This window comes from Trachurus trachurus (genome assembly GCF_905171665.1).
Source record: "Trachurus trachurus genome assembly, chromosome: 11".
Taxonomy (NCBI): domain Eukaryota; kingdom Metazoa; phylum Chordata; class Actinopteri; order Carangiformes; family Carangidae; genus Trachurus; species Trachurus trachurus.
The window spans coordinates 2,500,969-2,517,084 of NC_139904.1; the positions used below are offsets into that span (position 1 = coordinate 2,500,969).

The following is a 16,116-nucleotide window of genomic DNA, read 5'->3' on the forward strand; positions in this document are numbered from 1 at the left end:
GGGATCGCACGGTGTTCACAAACAGACAGAGAGGAGGAAGAGGAGGAGGAGGAGGGAGAAGAGGAAGAAGGGAGAGACAGTGGGCTTTGTCATGTCCGAATGAAAACAAGCAGCTCTCAGACCCACTCCAAACTTAAAAAAAAAAAAAACATAAAACTTTTACGAACAATTTTTAGTTTTTAAAAAACACCCAGTTGTCTAGAAAACAACTACAACACAGGGAGGAGGAGGAGGGAGAGGAGAGGGGGAGGAAGAGGAAGAGGAGGGAGGGAGGGACCTTCTTTTTTCTGAGAGTGTTTCAGTTTTTAACAGTGAGACTGATTCTTTATTAACAGGAAGAGGAGGAGGAAGAGAGGAGGAGGAAACGGCAGTAGAAGTCTGGCAGTGAGAAAATAGAAAGAGAGAGAAAGAGAGAGAGTAAAATGAGAGGAAATGGCAGTGATTAAAGAGCTGGGTCCGGTTTTTTTCTCTGGCAGGAAATAAAAAACCCAAACACACTGGCAGAGTGACGCTGTTTAGACTTTGGTCCGCTCGTTGTCTTGGCGTTTGATTTGTTTCTTTTAGGGATGAGGAAGAGGAAGAGGAGGAGGAGGAGTAAACATAGTTTTCTTGTACAGTTTGAGTGTGTTCAGAGGAGGAGGGGGGGGGGGGGGGGGGAGGGAGGAGAAGGAGGAGAGATAGAGAAGGAGGGATGAGTTCAGGAAATGACTGAGAAGGAAATGATGCTCTGATAATTTAATAGTAGGTTTCCTTTTCCACCCAACCTGCAGGAGAGAGAGAGAGAGAGTTAACAGAGGATTCTTCATCATCATGAGTGTGTGTGTGTGTGTGTGTGTGTGTGTGTGAGCGTGTGTTGTCGTACCTCCGGGGTTTCGGCGGAGGATGAGTTTTCGGATCTCATCATAAACAAAGATGAGGAAACTGTACGGGAACGCAATGAACCACCAGCTGGGCCTGAGGAAGAGGAGGAGGAGGAAGAAGAGGAGGAGGAGGAAGAGGAGGAGGAGGAGGAGGAGGAGGAGGAAGAGGAGGAGGAGGAGGAGGAGGAGGAGGAGGAGGAGGAGGAGGAGGAGGAAGAGGAAGAGGAGGAGGAGGAGGAAGGACAGATAGTTTTATAATTGTTAGTGATGTTTGATTTTGTTTCAGAGGAGGTAAAGATGAAGGAAATAAATATGAACTGTGTCTGTGTGTGTGTGTGTTAGTGTGACTCACTTGAGTGGATACATCCTTAGCGCCACGTCCATCCCAGGGCAGTAGGACAGGAAGGCAGCCAGAGCTGTTTCCTCAAACAGGCCGAAGATCAAAATCTTATTCCTGCAGGAGGGAAGGAGGGAAGGAAGGAAGGAAGGAAGGGAGGGAGGAAGTAGGGAAGAAAGAAGGAAGGAAGGAAGGAAGGAAGGAAGGTAGAAGAAGGAAGGAAGAAGAAAGAATGAAGGAAGGAAGGAAGGAAGGAAGGAAAGAAGAAAAGAAGGGCGGAAGGAAGAAGAAGGAAGGAAGAATGGGAGGAAATAAGGACAGAAGGAATGAAGAAGGAGGAAGGAAGGAGGGAGGGAAGAAAGGAAGGAAGAGAGGAAGGGGGAAAGAAGGATGGAAGGAAGGAAGGACAGAAGAAAGAAAGAAAGAAAGAAAGAAAGAAAGAAAGAAAGAAAGGAGGGAAGGAAGGAAAGGACAGAGTCAGTTCAGTAACAGGCTGTTTGTTCTTCATCACAGTGATGTCATCACAGAGCCGACCATAGATAAACACGTAGATTCCTCTGACTCTGACGCTGCTGCCCATTGGAACGGATCGTCGCTGCCGCCGCCATCTTGGGGGGGAGGTGAATGGGATTTTGTTATGTTTTGTTTGACCTCGTACATGCATGACGTCATCTATGGTTTTTACCATAGGAACTCCCCCCCAAGATGGCGGCCGCGACGGCGTTCCTGACAAGCCCGAATGCGGCATCTACGTGTTTATATCTATGAGAGCCGAGCAGCTCTTCATCACAGAGCTCTTCCTCCCCCTCCTCCCCCTCCTCCTCCTCAGTACTCACTTCATGCCCTGCTGGAACACTGAGTTGCGTCGTGTCTTACAGATGATGACGTCGGCCCACTGCACCACCACGATGCTGACGAAGAACGCCGTGTGACAGGTGAACTCCACGATCTTACGCTGCTCGTACGTCTACAGGGGGGAGGGGGGGGCAAGGGGGGGGGGGGGGGGGCAGAGAGAGAGAGAGAGGATCAGATCATCACAGCTCTAAACCCTAAATAACCCACATCTACATCTACATCTACACCTACATCGACCACAACAGTCTCTTCTTCCTACCATCACGGTCTCTGACCACCAGGGGGCAGCGTTCACTTAACCTCCTGTTGTCCTTCTCTTCCCTTCCTCCATCCTTCCCTCTTTCCTTCCTTTCTCCCTTCCTTCTTTCCACAATTCTTCCTTCCTTGACCTAATCTGTTCCCTCCCTCCATCTTTCTTTCCTTCCTTCCTTCCCTCCTTCTTTCCCTTTGTCCTTACTTCTTCCTTCCTTTTTGACCCAATCTGTTCCCTCCCTCCATCTATCTTTCCTTCATTTTCCCTTCCTTCTTTCCTTCCATCTTTCCCTTTTGTCCTTCCTTCCTTGACCCAGGAGGACAACAGAGAGGTGTCCACCTGAGGACACACACTGGCACTGGGTGGACTCTGTGTTGTATTGTGTGTGTGTGTGTGTGTGTGTGTGTGTGTGTGTGTGTGTGTGTGTGTGTGTGTGTGTCTGTGTCTGTGTCTCTGTGTGTGTGTGTGTGTGTGTGTGTGTGTGTCTCTGTGTGTGTGTGTGTGTGTGTGTGTGTGTGTGTGTGTGTGTGTGTGTGTGTCTGTGTCTGTGTCTCTGTGTGTGTGTGTGTGTGTGTGTGTGTGTCTGTCTCTGTGTGTGTGTGTGTGTGTGTGTGTGTGTGTGTGTGTGTGTGTGTGTGTGTGTGTGTGTGTGTGTCTCTGTGTGTGTGACCGTACCCATTGCTGTCCGTAGCTGTCCTCCAGGTCGTTGGTGGACCGGTCGTCCCAGTTGAGTCTGATGCCGACGAGCACCGACGGCAGGAAACCGTTTTCAGCCATGATGACGAAGTAGGCGAAGAATCCTCCCAGGGCCTGGATCATACCTACACACACACACACACACACACACACACACACACTGGTTAGGGTCTGATGGACGGCAGCGACATGTGACCTCAGTGAAGACAAGATGGCGCCTACCGATCTGTCCGTAGGCGATGCTGATGAGTCTCTCGTTGACCAGTTTGTCTCTGGCCGGGTTCCTGGGCTGACGCTTCATGATGTCGCTCTCTGCTGCTTCATAGGCCAGAGAGATGGCAGGGACCTGACACACACACACAGGACAGTTTTATTATTCATATCTCTCTCTGGTTTATTTTTTACTTTTACTACTTTTACTCTTAGATTTACAACATTATTAAACCTTATAATTTATTTTCTCCATGTGGACTCTCACACACTGAAACAGCTGATGGTGTGTGACATCTCTGGTCTTTGTCAGTGTGTTTGAGTGGTGGTTCCACGCTGCCACCTAGTGTCCTGTTTCTGTATCACATCCTCTCCCCAGTCAGACTCAGACTCTTCGACCTCGTGCTGCCTTCACTGAGTTCTTTTTGTTGTTCTGTTGTTGTTGTTGTGCGACGTAGAGCTGCAGCTTCAGATTTACGAGCAGAGGTTTTTTTAATTGCCTGTTTATTCGGTTTGGACGGCAGTGTTGGGAAAGTTCACTTTCTAGATGAACTAGTTCAAAGTTCATAGTTCATAATTCAAAATTTTGAACTAAGTTCACGTTTCCAAAACTGAACTAGTTCATAGTTTTTTTTTTTCAATATGTTGCTACAAGATATTATTATCAACATTATTGCCTCAGCCCATATAGAACCACAGACAGCTATTATTTTTGCAGTTTTAACCTCCTAGTTATAGTTACTACTTTACTTTCCCCAAAAAGTAACTGAGTTACAACGTGATGAAAGTAATTACCAGGAAAAGTTACTATTGCGTTACTATTTTATAAAATTCTCAAATATGTCAAATGACTTGGACTTCCCTCTCTAACCCCCGTTTATCTTTTACTAACCAAATGGAGGCTCTGCGACGCGCTGTATCACACCGCCTCTTCCAGCGCCGCTGATCCAAACAGCTGATAGCTGTTGCCACATTGGCTGGTCTTTCCGCTACATATTAACGCCTGTTTACAGTGTGTTTTAGCCACCTGCAACGAGGACTGTAGCCTCAACATGGGGCGGCAGCTCTACCAGATGAGCTAAACGCCGCCCAACGTTCGCCCAAAAATATGAACGTCATGAACGATCGTTTATTGAACGCGTTCAGGCACAACACTGTTGGGCGGCGTGCCTATGTGTTCCCACACTACACGCACAACTTGTTGCTTAATGTTACATAAGAGATTTGGTTGGAATGCCCTTTAGTGGACATGGGACGTATGATATAGGTGTATATGATGAGCGTGTGTGTGTGTGTTGTCCTCACCATGTCGGTTCCCAGGTCGATGCAGAGGATGGTGATGGTGCCCAGAGGCAGAGGGATGTTGACCAGGATGAAGAAGAGGAAGGGGGTGATCTCTGGGATGTTGCTGGTCAGCGTGTAGGCGATGGACTTCTTCAGGTTGTCGAAGATCAGACGACCTGAGACGAGACGAGGAAACAACAAACACACTCAATCAGCAGAGGCCGTGAAGCTTAAAAACAACATTTCCCCCCTCGTTTGATTCCCCCCCCCTCACCTTCTTCCACTCCCGTGACGATGGAGGCGAAGTTGTCGTCCAGCAGGATCATGTCTGCAGCCTGTTTGGACACGTCGGAGCCGGAGATTCCCATGGCAACACCGATGTCGGCCTTCTTCAGGGCCGGGGAGTCGTTCACACCGTCACCTGTCACGGCCACGATGGCTCCCTGACAGGAAACACAACGGGCTTTAGGACCGGACCACCGAGTCCACCTGTCTGACTGTCTGACCCCCAGTTTCCACTAACCATGTTTCCATCCACATGTTTTTATTCACATTAAGCAATATCGAATTAAAACTTCCTTATGGAAAATTCGATTAAATATCATGAATATCAATAAATCATCGGATTTTCTCTTGATCCATACAAAGTTACTGTGATAAATGCTGATAGAAACAGTTCTTTGCAGGAGAAATGTGAGCTGCCATCAGTTAATTCTGCTTCGTATTCCAGCTGTTCAATGACACGGTGGAATAAACAAAGAAATATGCAGGAGAACCGGCGACAGACTGGCTTCATGTGAACTGTCACCATCTCCTAGAACTGTTATTTAAGCGCTGCCGATCACAAACCGAAGGTGACAGGTAACTAGTATAAGAATATTTATTTATGTTGGCCGACGTGCGTATGGCTCAGTGGTTTCCAGGTAACGACTCCAGCAGCTTGGCCTGTGCGCAGCCCAACCTCCGATCGGTAAAGATGAAGGATGGACGTCCTTCTATTTAGCAATTTAGTACAAAAATGAATGGAAACTATGGAAAATAAATTGCAAGAAAACAATTCGACACACCAATATGATCGCAAAACAGCACATGACGCCATTACGCACGGCTTTATATTCGGTTTAAAGGTCTCAGATGGAAACGCACTTTATATTTTTATCAATATTTAGATAATTCGATCGCCAAGTGGATGGAAACAGGTTACTGACTCCTACGCCCCCTGGATGTGTTGTGTTGCCAATCCGTCTCTGGAGCTCAGAGCAGCTGGAGACCCGAGATCACAGGAGAACTACAAACCACCGTGATAACAGCTATATGTATAAAATCAGATTAAAATGTAATCAACAGATCACTTTTGTATTTTTTCTTTCTTTCAGTTTGTGTTCTAGTAGAACGGGTGTGTTGTGTCATAATATCTTGAGGTTTTCCACCTCCATGATAAATATTTTTGTATCCATGACGTCCTTTGAGCTTCAGGTCCCTCTGACTGATCGATGAGATGTTGCCTGTGCCAGCGAGTCAAACTAATCTTGACAAAGTGATGATTTACGATCGGAAAGTTTGTCGTTGTGTTTTATTTTGAAATTTACCGGACGCTCGGTGCGTTTGAATTCCAGTGTGGGGCGATCTAATCGACGTGGATTGATGCGATGCAAAGATAGACCTGCTGCATTTTCCTGCTGGATGTCAGAGCTGTGACAGACCAGATAAGCATCAAAGACGGACTGCGGTGCATGTGGTGGAAGTGCTTTGATTGACTTTAATGGGAGTGATTTTCTGCGGAGTTAGAACGGAGCGGAGATGAACCCATGGAAATCGGGGGGTGAATGTGTGAACGTGTGACTGTGTGACTGTGTGACGGCACCGTACCAGTCTCTGGCAGCCTTCTACGATGATGAGTTTCTGCTGCGGGGAGGTTCTGGCAAAGACGATCTCTGTGTGGTTCCTCAAAATATCGTCCATCTGGTCCTGACTGAGGTCTTTCAGGTCTGTGCCGTGGATCACACAGGCCTTCGCATCTCTACACAACACATACACAACACAGACGGAGCGAGTCAAGAGGGAGTGTGTCACAAAATAAAACAACAACCAACGTGTAAACACTTCTCAGGTGGCTCACTGAAGCTGTTGTAGTTGTAGTGTGTGGTCTGTCTCACCTGGGGTTGACCTGGCTGACAGGGATGTTGAGGCGTGCTGCGATGTCTTCTACTGTCTCGTTGCCCTCGGAGATGATGCCGACGCCTTTAGCGATGGCCTTGGCTGTGATTGGGTGGTCGCCTGTCACCATGATGACCTGAAGAATGAGGAGGAACAAGATGAAGAGGCGATGGGAGAGCAGGCTAACACAGGGACCGGTGCTCTGCTCTTTAAAGGAGAGGAGGAGATATTCTGCCCCTTGTTCACAAATTAAAACAGTTCCCAGGTGTCTTAAAGATACGTCTGTGACATGGTTCGGTCCAAATCCCCCAAGGATCAAACATCACAGCTCTTTTCATCCTCTCTAAACAGCCCTGTTCAGAACGGCTGGTTTCAGTGCCTGTCCCTTTAAATGCAAATGAACCACTGCTAGCCCCGCCCCCTTCTACTGGCACCAGGTAGGAGTGGGGTTATGCAAATTCAAAAACTAGTTGTCCAGATGTTTCCTCCGTTGTCCATTGTCAGACAACTGAGGGAACATCTCTTAAAACCACATGGATTTTAATCTAGGGAGTCTGAAAATTACAGATTTTTTTTATCACTTCTTATATTTTGGGGGCCGGGTACGACGGAGTATTAGAGCCACATCAACAGATAAAAAAATCACAAAATGTTATGACTTTTTTCTCGTAGGAAATGTAAGACTTTATTCTCGTAAATTTACGACTTTATCCTCGTAATTTACGACTTTATTCTCGTAATGTTATGACTTTTTTTCTTGTAGAAAATGTACGACTTTATTCTCGAAAATTTACAACTTTATTCTCGTAAAATGTCTACCCCCGTTGTTGGTTTCTCTGTAGGTATTTACAACCTAGAGCAATTAGTAAACAAGGTTGTACGTGGGTCATCCTAGTGTCCTTCCTCTGTTCCCAGGTTTATTATGGTCAGTTCACAAATATCTCCACTAATGGAGTTAACAGGAGTGCAAACAAGGTTTTACTACAACTACTACAAAGACTACGTTACTACTCATTACCAGGAAAATACTAATCATAGCAATTTTCCACCACAACTTTATTCTCGAAGTGTGTTGAAGTGTTTTGTTTTGTTTTGTTTTTTCTCAATGTGGCCCTAATACTCCGTTATAGCCGAGAGACAAAACAAACACCTAAATATGTTAAAGAGTCTTCAAAAAGTGATATTTCCATAATATGTCCACTCTCTCCACTCGCCCCCTACCTTGATGCCAGCGGAGCGGCATTTGCCCACGGCGTCGGGCACGGCGGCGCGGGGCGGGTCGATCATGGACATGAGGCCCACGAAGCAGAGGTTGTCCGTCTGGAAGTTGACGTCGTCGGTGTCGAAGGCGAAACCTTTGGGGTATTTCTCCTCCGACATGAAGCCGTGGCAGAAACCTGGAGGAGATCAGACAGGTAAGAACAACGACATCCAGACCGCGGCTGGTTTATACAACAACCGGTCCGGTCCGGTTCTCACCCAGGACTCTCTCTCCCAGGCCGCCCAGCTCCAGGTAGGCGTTCTGGAAAGCCTCCTTCATCTCCTCGTCCATGGGCTGCTCCTTGCCCTGCATCATGATGGTGGAGCAGCGGTCCAGGATTCTCTCCGGAGCGCCCTTCATCACCAGCAGGTACTGGTCGCTGTTCTCATCCTCCGTTTCGTGGATTGAGAGCTGATGGAAAAAAGATGGAAGGGTCAGCATCCTGGGTTTAGTTTATTAAGATCCCCATTAGCTTTTGCCACGCAGCAGCTATTCTTCCTGGGGTCTTTCATCTTCATCTTTATCTATTTTCTTTTCTTTTACTTTTTTATTCTTCTTTGCTCCTGTTTTTAACTCTGTGTTTTTTGTTTTTATGTTGTTTTCTGCTGTTCTTTTTTTAAAAATGTTTTGTCTTTATGTAAAGCACATTGAGTTGCCTTGGTATGAAATGCGCTATATAAATAAAGATGCCTTGCCTTGCCTTCATGAGTGACAAATACAAACCATCAACAAACAACACATACTTAATACATAAAAACAAAAATACATACAGAAAACACATACTTAATACATACATATACAAACAAAACATCCAAGACGAACACCAAACATAAACATTACCAGCTCCTACATTGAATCCCTACACAACATTTACTATGTATCCTGTCACACAAGGATGCCAAGACCCAATTTATACTAATCAATGGTCAAAATTACGATCCAAATAATAATCTCTTAGTTTCATTTTAAAACTAACCATGTTTCTTTATTATATTGAGCTATGAAGGAGTGGAATGCCCTTCCGAATTATGTTATCAGGGTTCCTACAGCTTAAGCCAAGTTAAATGTAAGACTTTTTAAGACTTTTTTAAAGCCACTTGAAATGAAATTTAAAACCGACTTCATAATAAACACAAATGCAGAAAAAAGAGAAAAAAAAACACCACATCAATTACATAGGGTTAGGGACAATTTTACCCACTTTCCTATGTGATCCAAGGTAAAGTGACTGCTACATGAACATTGGATTGTGTCTCTTTCCAGCTGTCCTTTCAAAATAAATAAAATAAAAATAAAAAGTCCGGAAAGAAAAAAAAAAACACTGACTCGGGAGCTGGTGGCGGTGAGAAATTTAGCATTGACGGCCGCCACTAACTTCTCTATGTCAGAATGTTACCAATTATTTTGAGATTTGAGACTAATTACAACCATAAAATACCACTTATCATGTGTTAACATTTTTAAGACTTTTGAAAACATTTTTCAGATTCATGAATTCAATGCCTTTTAAGACTTTTTAAGGATCCGTAAGAACCCTGGTTATACAACACTGTACATTGAGAAAGTGCCCTGGTGCAGCATGTCGAGTTGGGTAATTATGAATTATGTACGTCTGAACTGTCAGGCCTGGTGTGTGTGTGTGTGTGTGTGTGTGTGTGTGTGTGTGTGTGTGTGTGTGTGTGTGTGTGTGTGTGTGTGTGTGTGTGTGTGTGTGTGTGTGTGTGTGAGTGTGTGTGTGCAGCGACAGACCTGGTACTTGTTGGTGGAGTTGAAGGGGATCTCAGCCACCTTCTTGTACTTGTCCCTCATGGTCTTGACGCCGCCGCACGACAGCTCGATACATTTGAGCAGGGCCGACTCGGAGGCGTCCCCGGCCACGTCGCGCTTCAGGATGGGCAGAGCGTCCTGACCGGCCTTGAACACGGCGCGGTTGCACAGCGCGGCGACGCGGGCCAGAGACACCCAGGTGGTGGAGCTCTTGTCGAAGGATGAGCCTGGAGAGACAGAGACAGAGACTTATTCAGACGTGTCTCAGCTGATTCTGAGAGACTTTTCTGCTTCTGCTCGGTGGTTTCACATCGACAGGAAGCAGCAGCAGCCGGTTTGATGAGCGATGTCACGATTACAGATGTTCTTGGTACCATAATTGTCAGAGAAATAATCACAGTCTTACAATTATCAAGATTATTAAGTGTTGCTCGGCCGGAATCTCACGCGATTTGCGGAGCCGTGAACTGGGCGTCAGTGCAAATCACGCGAGATTTGCATTGACACAGGCAAAGCAGTGAACTGAGACACTGGGAGCTTCTGCTACAAACAAGCTTAAAATATAGACTAATTTCATTTTTTTCTGAACAATTTCTCATGTCGGGGCTTCAATACAAGAGGGACATTACAGACGAGCACTATGGAGGTATTTGGATGTTTTTTGGTGTGTCTTTTTGGACAAAGAAAAGTGAGCTCCGTTCTCAACCGTCATATGGACATGCAGTGCTGCACGGAGCCCCGCTGTAACTCAGAGAAGCCACGGAGGACTGTGAAACTTCTCCCAGCCCTTAGTCCACATGAGGGGGAGGAGATAATGAGAAATTTGGTTAACTGTGAAAATAAGAAATCCAGACATCCCTATGTTTGATGCTCATGTGTGCAATATTGAGGGAAGATAAACAACAGATATATTAGATATTCCTGTTGTCTGCTGCTGAGAAGAGAAACAGTCTTGATGCACGAGAAGGAGGCAGCTCTAGTCTCACCAGACTGGTCCTCGGTGGTGTCGGCCTCGTGGATCTGGTTGTCGAACCACATGTGGGCCACGGTCATCCTGTTCTGGGTCAGCGTGCCGGTCTTGTCGGAGCAGATGGTGGAGGTGGAGCCGAGCGTCTCCACGGCCTCCAGGTTCTTCACCAGACAGTTCTTACGGGCCATTCGCTTGGCGGTGAGCGTCAGACACACCTGAGACAGAGAGAGAGGGAGAGAGAAGCCAAAAGGAAAGGATGGAAACAAAGCAAAGAGAAAGAGAGAAAGTAATCAGCGTCTATGAAAGTAAAGAACCATGACAGATGAACATCTCCAGGCACCAAATCAGCTTCTGTCCGTGAGAAGACACGTTCGTTACAACAGAAGAACCTGGAGATGTTGATCCTCCTCATCATCATCATCATCATCATCATCATCACATAGACCAGAGCGGCATCTCTATGCAAATGAGAATGACTGATGCATCCTGGGTAATTTAGGGGCAGCACCCGGCCATTTTTAAATTGCACTCAGTGGCTTTTTGTGTTTTGATGGAGCGTAGACTAACTAACAATCAATTTGAATGTTTTAATTTTGTGTTTCTTTTGTAGCACTATGTCTCATAATTATTTTGACACCCTCTTTGAAACCCACCGTTCATGCTATCTTGAAAAATTGGTGTGAGATCTCGCGAGATTAAACGCGACGATATTTCTCGTTGCGTTAAAAAATCTGTCTCTTGAGATTTTTTTTTTTTTTTTTTTATGTTAAAAAATGTAAAGCAGGGTTTCCACTACTAGTTGCCATTACTTTGCACCCCTTTCCACACAGTTATAACTCTCACAGCTGAGTTCACTAGTTCGGGTAGTGAAATGGCACTGTGGGGGGGGTCGCTGCCACTTTAAAAAATCCTAGAGGAAACACTGCACATAATATTGTTTGCACTTGAAAAAAAGAAATAAATATTTAATTTTATTTAATTTATTTTAACTTTTATACATTTTAGTTTTAGTTTCAATTTGTGGAAGAAGAAATGTATTTAAAGGGACAGTATGGGACTTTATTGGCTTTTTATTGACAAAAATCAAATATCACTTTCATAAATACGTATTTCACTGAAGTGGAATCGCGCCCGCATACAAACGAGCGCTTTCTCGTACCTTAGAATGAGATGTTACAAGTCGTTACAAACATACAGGGGGGGGTTCACCGAACCTTCTCTGCCATGTTGAATCGCCATGTTTTACGTTCAGTGTCACCGTGGCTGTAAGTAACCTCAAACTCGGGCCGCCGGAGCTTCTCGGCTCGGGGAGAAAGTTTTCCAGACAGTGCCTGTTAAAACTGTCACCACCGTGTAGCTAGTGTGAGGAAGGACGGAGGCACTGGTGTTGCCTTCAGGTGCAGTCAGACACCTGAATGACGCCGTGAGTGACGCCGTCGGCAAACCGACTGGATGTTATTTTACTCGACGAGAGAAAGCCGGTAAAACGTGGGTCAGGTAAACAATACGACATCACCATGACAACATATTGTCACGCCTGTATTGTTTTGCCTCGTGCTGGCGGACCGTTTGTTTACATAGAGGCTTGTTTATCCTGATACATGCAGCGTGTGTTGTTTTTCTGACTTCTGCCCGAGTTTACGTAAACGCAACAGCAAGAATACGTGCCGACATGCAACCGCACCGCTAGATGGGGGTAAATCTCACATACTGTCCCTTTAAAGCTCATGCTTACATCATGCATGTAAATAGTTACAATAAAACAGTTCAAAATGCAACTCGGTTAAATAAAAGTCTGTTGGTCCAGTCATATATTTTGTCATTGTAGTTTTCTTAAAATCTCGTCTCGTCTCGTCTCGTGAGATGAGTGTATCGTCACACCCCTAAAAATTACAATTAATGAATCTAGCGGTATGCTCCTTTAGCCTCCCACAGTGATCAATGACCCCACACAGTGGCCAGAAATGTCTGACCCAGACATCTACACATATTTGGTGGAATCACCGGGGAGGTTTTGGCTAAGTGTTGTCTGTAAATAGCCTGTTAATAGCCAACTTTTTGTTAGTTAGTTTGTCAAGCCAGTTAGGCTGAACTTTTCAATGGAGGGATGCCGGGCGCTGCCCCTAAATTACCCAGGATGCATCAGTCATTCTCATTTGCATAAAGATGCCGCTCTGGTCTGTCATCTCCACCTCTATCTACAGTAGCACAATGCACTAAAATAAAATAAAAACCTCCAAACAGCCCAACGAGCGATGCAGAGAGAACATGAGTGAAGCGGTGAAGCAGAGCAGCGGTGCAACTATTATTAATGTCATCATCATCATCATCATCATCATGCCAAGTACGGCAAGAAACATGGGCCAAACAGAAAGAACGAGCCAAGGCCAAGCAGAGAAGAGAAGAGAAGAGAAGAGGCCGAATTCAGTTCATGGAGCTCGTTAGTCATTATTATTATTAGCCTAATGTCATTACATCAGCTAGACGTTGTCATGGCAGCCAGCACCGCGACCGGCCTGGAAGAGAGAGAGAGAGAGGGAGGAGAAGGAGGGAGATGGAGAGAAAGAGAAAGATACACAAACACATATGGGAAGGGAACGCTTTGGGAAAGAGAGAAGAGATGGAAAGTGATACACAAACTGACAATACACCACCTTCACCACACAAACTGGTACTGACACTGAGACAATGTTAAAGCACAGAAGTACACAAATACAAATACACACAGACACACACCTACACTACACATACACAGATGCACACAGCAACATCACAAACCGTAATAAACACACACACAGACACACACGGGCACAGAGAAAAGAGAAGCAGGGACAAAAACACAGTGAGACGACATCATCAGGCCAAAACACAAGACAACACACATCTACACAACTACACAAACACACATCACACAGAGGTGGAACATCTGACACTAGGAAAACGTATTATTATTATTAATAATAATAATGTTATAAAGTGCTGGAAAACAACAGAAGACAAAGAGAAAAGAGGAAACTTGGTGCAGATGTATAAAAAGTGTAGTTTGAAAACTAACTATAAATCATTAAAGGGTCAGTGACATGATGCAAGTGGTGTGTAACCAGTAGTTCTTCCATAAAAATCTGACTATATACAGGAACATAAATCTGGACTTAAATGTGGAATACATGTTATTCACTTTTACAATGCAACACAATGTTTCTTTACAAATTTTACCTCATTTGTCACATTATTTAGAAAAAAAGTTGTGTTTTTTGGATAAGTCCTGCCCAGTATTACCAAACTAATTCAAATTTGAGTATAGAAATACAGCAAAAAAACAAAACAAAACTATGTTAATGTAATGTTTTTAGAAGAAAGTATACAGTATAATTATTTATAAGTACACTTAAATCCACTGTAGGTGGATAAAATATTAAAAATGTATCATTCGTTTGTGGTTACACCATTTGACACTTTCATGGCGTTCAGTCTGACTTTTGTTAAAAATGGTTAAAATTTCCTTCCAAATGACGTAAAACCAACATGAATACAAAATGTACATTTTAACACGTATGATTTAAGTTTTTAAGACAATTTTCAAAGATATTTCTGAATTGCGCATCTTGCCAACCCTTATTTGTCACTGACCCTAAAACAGACCGAGTGTTGTGTTGTGTTTCACAGCAGGATAAGAGCTGATATGAGCTGTTTAGTGAAAACATCAGTGGGTGAAAAACAACATTTGACTGTGTGTTATATTAATGATATTAAGTCGACAAAAAAACAGAGAGACGGAGGACGATAAGAACACAAGGACCAAACAAGGGAAACAACAAGAGCTCGAGGGAATCACACAAACAAAAACAACCCTGTGGAACAGACACACACTAGAAAACCAACTTCTCTGTTCCTCGGGCTAATTTAAAACACCAAACCGAGCCTGGAGCTTCTCCTGACTCTCCGACTCACAGTGACTGTGGCCAGCAGCCCCTCGGGCACGTTGGCCACGATGATGCCGATGAGGAAGATGACGGCCTCCAGCCAGGAGTAGCCCAGGATGATGGACAGGACGAAGAAGGTCACGCCCAGGAACACGGCCACGCCCGTGATGATGTGGATGAAGTGCTCGATCTCCTTGGCGATGGGCGTCTGAGGAGGAGGAGGAGGAGGAGGAGGAGGAAGAGGAGATACTTGAGTTATTGTGTCTAAATAAATTAAAAAAAAAAAGAAAACTTCCTAACAAGTTCAGACAGGAAACACTTTAGATACAAAGCAGCTAATAACTTACTACCAAATAATATACAAGACGTCTTTAAGGGTCGAGATGGGGGTAAATTCAATTCAGGGAGTTAAATAACTTTAAAGTCATCAGTATACGCACAAATAAGAAAAGATTTAGCATTTCATTCAGTGGAGTAAAAATATAACAGGATGTGTGAAGAATTCAAACAATGTCCAAACATAAAACAGTTCAAAGTTGAGTTTAAAGAAAAACAAAGTCTTTATAAGATACAGGGATGAAATGGGGGTGTGACTATATGTGTGTGTGTGCTCATATATATATGTTATTCTAGATTATTAAATGTTTTATATAAACTGTATATATACTATTTTATAACTTATTATAGTATATATTGAATTATTAATAATTATTATTATAAGGGGTGGGGATTTAATAAGCTTCGGCTTCTTCCCACTCCTTCTGAACATAAAGATGTGTTAAGTTTCTTTCATCTAACTTCATTCATAAGCTCATAAGCTTCATTCATAATTATGATTTTTTTTGGCTCATTATATATATAATGAGCCAAAAAAACACGTAAGAAAGCATATTTCTGGTTAGCAGCCTCCATTATTTAGCTTCTAACAGACAAAGAGTGTGATCAGATATGAGTAACAGTGAGCGTCACCTTGCCGGTCTCCAGGCCTGAGGTGAGCGTGGCGATGCGTCCCATCACTGTGCGGTCACCGGTGCACACAACGATACCACGAGCTGTTCCTGCAGACGGAAGAAAAACAAGAATATGAGATGAGATGAAGTGATGGTTGGAGGACGAGTGCAGGATCAAAGTTCAAAGTTCAAAGTTCAAAATCATTTATTAGTCTCCCATGGGAGAAATGTCTCTGGGACAGAGAGCAGTGCTGCTTCACAACAAGACAAAAACAGTACAAAAGAGGAGCTGCAGTAAAGTACTAAAAACATACAGTAAAATCATTAAAGTGCAATATGCCTCAGAGAGTAGATAGTGGCAGATGTACAGACACACAAACATTCATACACATCATCACACAAGCTGCTCATTCATAAATTTAATGGACAGAGGGATGAAGGAGTTTTTGAGGCGGTTGTGCCTGCACAGAGGGACTCGGTATCTTCTACCTGAGTTTAAGAGCACATATTGAGGGAGAAGTGCGTGCATAGGATCTGCTAGAATAGAGTTTGCCAGCCTGATGGTGGCCTGTTCAAACAGATCTTGAGGTGTA

The 16,116-nt window shown here is 44.2% G+C and overlaps 1 protein-coding gene across 1 annotated transcript in view; it reads right to left on the bottom strand.

The window, feature by feature from the left end:
- Positions 1-641: 641 nt before the first annotated feature.
- atp1a3a (ATPase Na+/K+ transporting subunit alpha 3a) overlaps positions 642-16,116 on the bottom strand; it is a 39,563-nt gene continuing 24,088 nt past the window's right edge. The window contains exons 8-23 of the mRNA XM_083982137.1: positions 15,543-15,631; positions 14,602-14,781; positions 10,667-10,865; positions 9,663-9,907; positions 8,132-8,324; positions 7,874-8,049; positions 6,652-6,788; positions 6,365-6,515; positions 4,770-4,938; positions 4,517-4,671; positions 3,224-3,347; positions 2,981-3,126; positions 2,034-2,164; positions 1,213-1,314; positions 863-954; positions 642-764 (exon numbers count right to left, since the gene is read on the bottom strand). Coding sequence (XP_083838263.1) covers positions 736-764; positions 863-954; positions 1,213-1,314; positions 2,034-2,164; positions 2,981-3,126; positions 3,224-3,347; positions 4,517-4,671; positions 4,770-4,938; positions 6,365-6,515; positions 6,652-6,788; positions 7,874-8,049; positions 8,132-8,324; positions 9,663-9,907; positions 10,667-10,865; positions 14,602-14,781; positions 15,543-15,631 — 2,318 coding nt within the window. The 3' untranslated portion in view covers positions 642-735. The remainder of the gene's footprint in view (positions 765-862; positions 955-1,212; positions 1,315-2,033; positions 2,165-2,980; positions 3,127-3,223; positions 3,348-4,516; positions 4,672-4,769; positions 4,939-6,364; positions 6,516-6,651; positions 6,789-7,873; positions 8,050-8,131; positions 8,325-9,662; positions 9,908-10,666; positions 10,866-14,601; positions 14,782-15,542; positions 15,632-16,116) is intronic.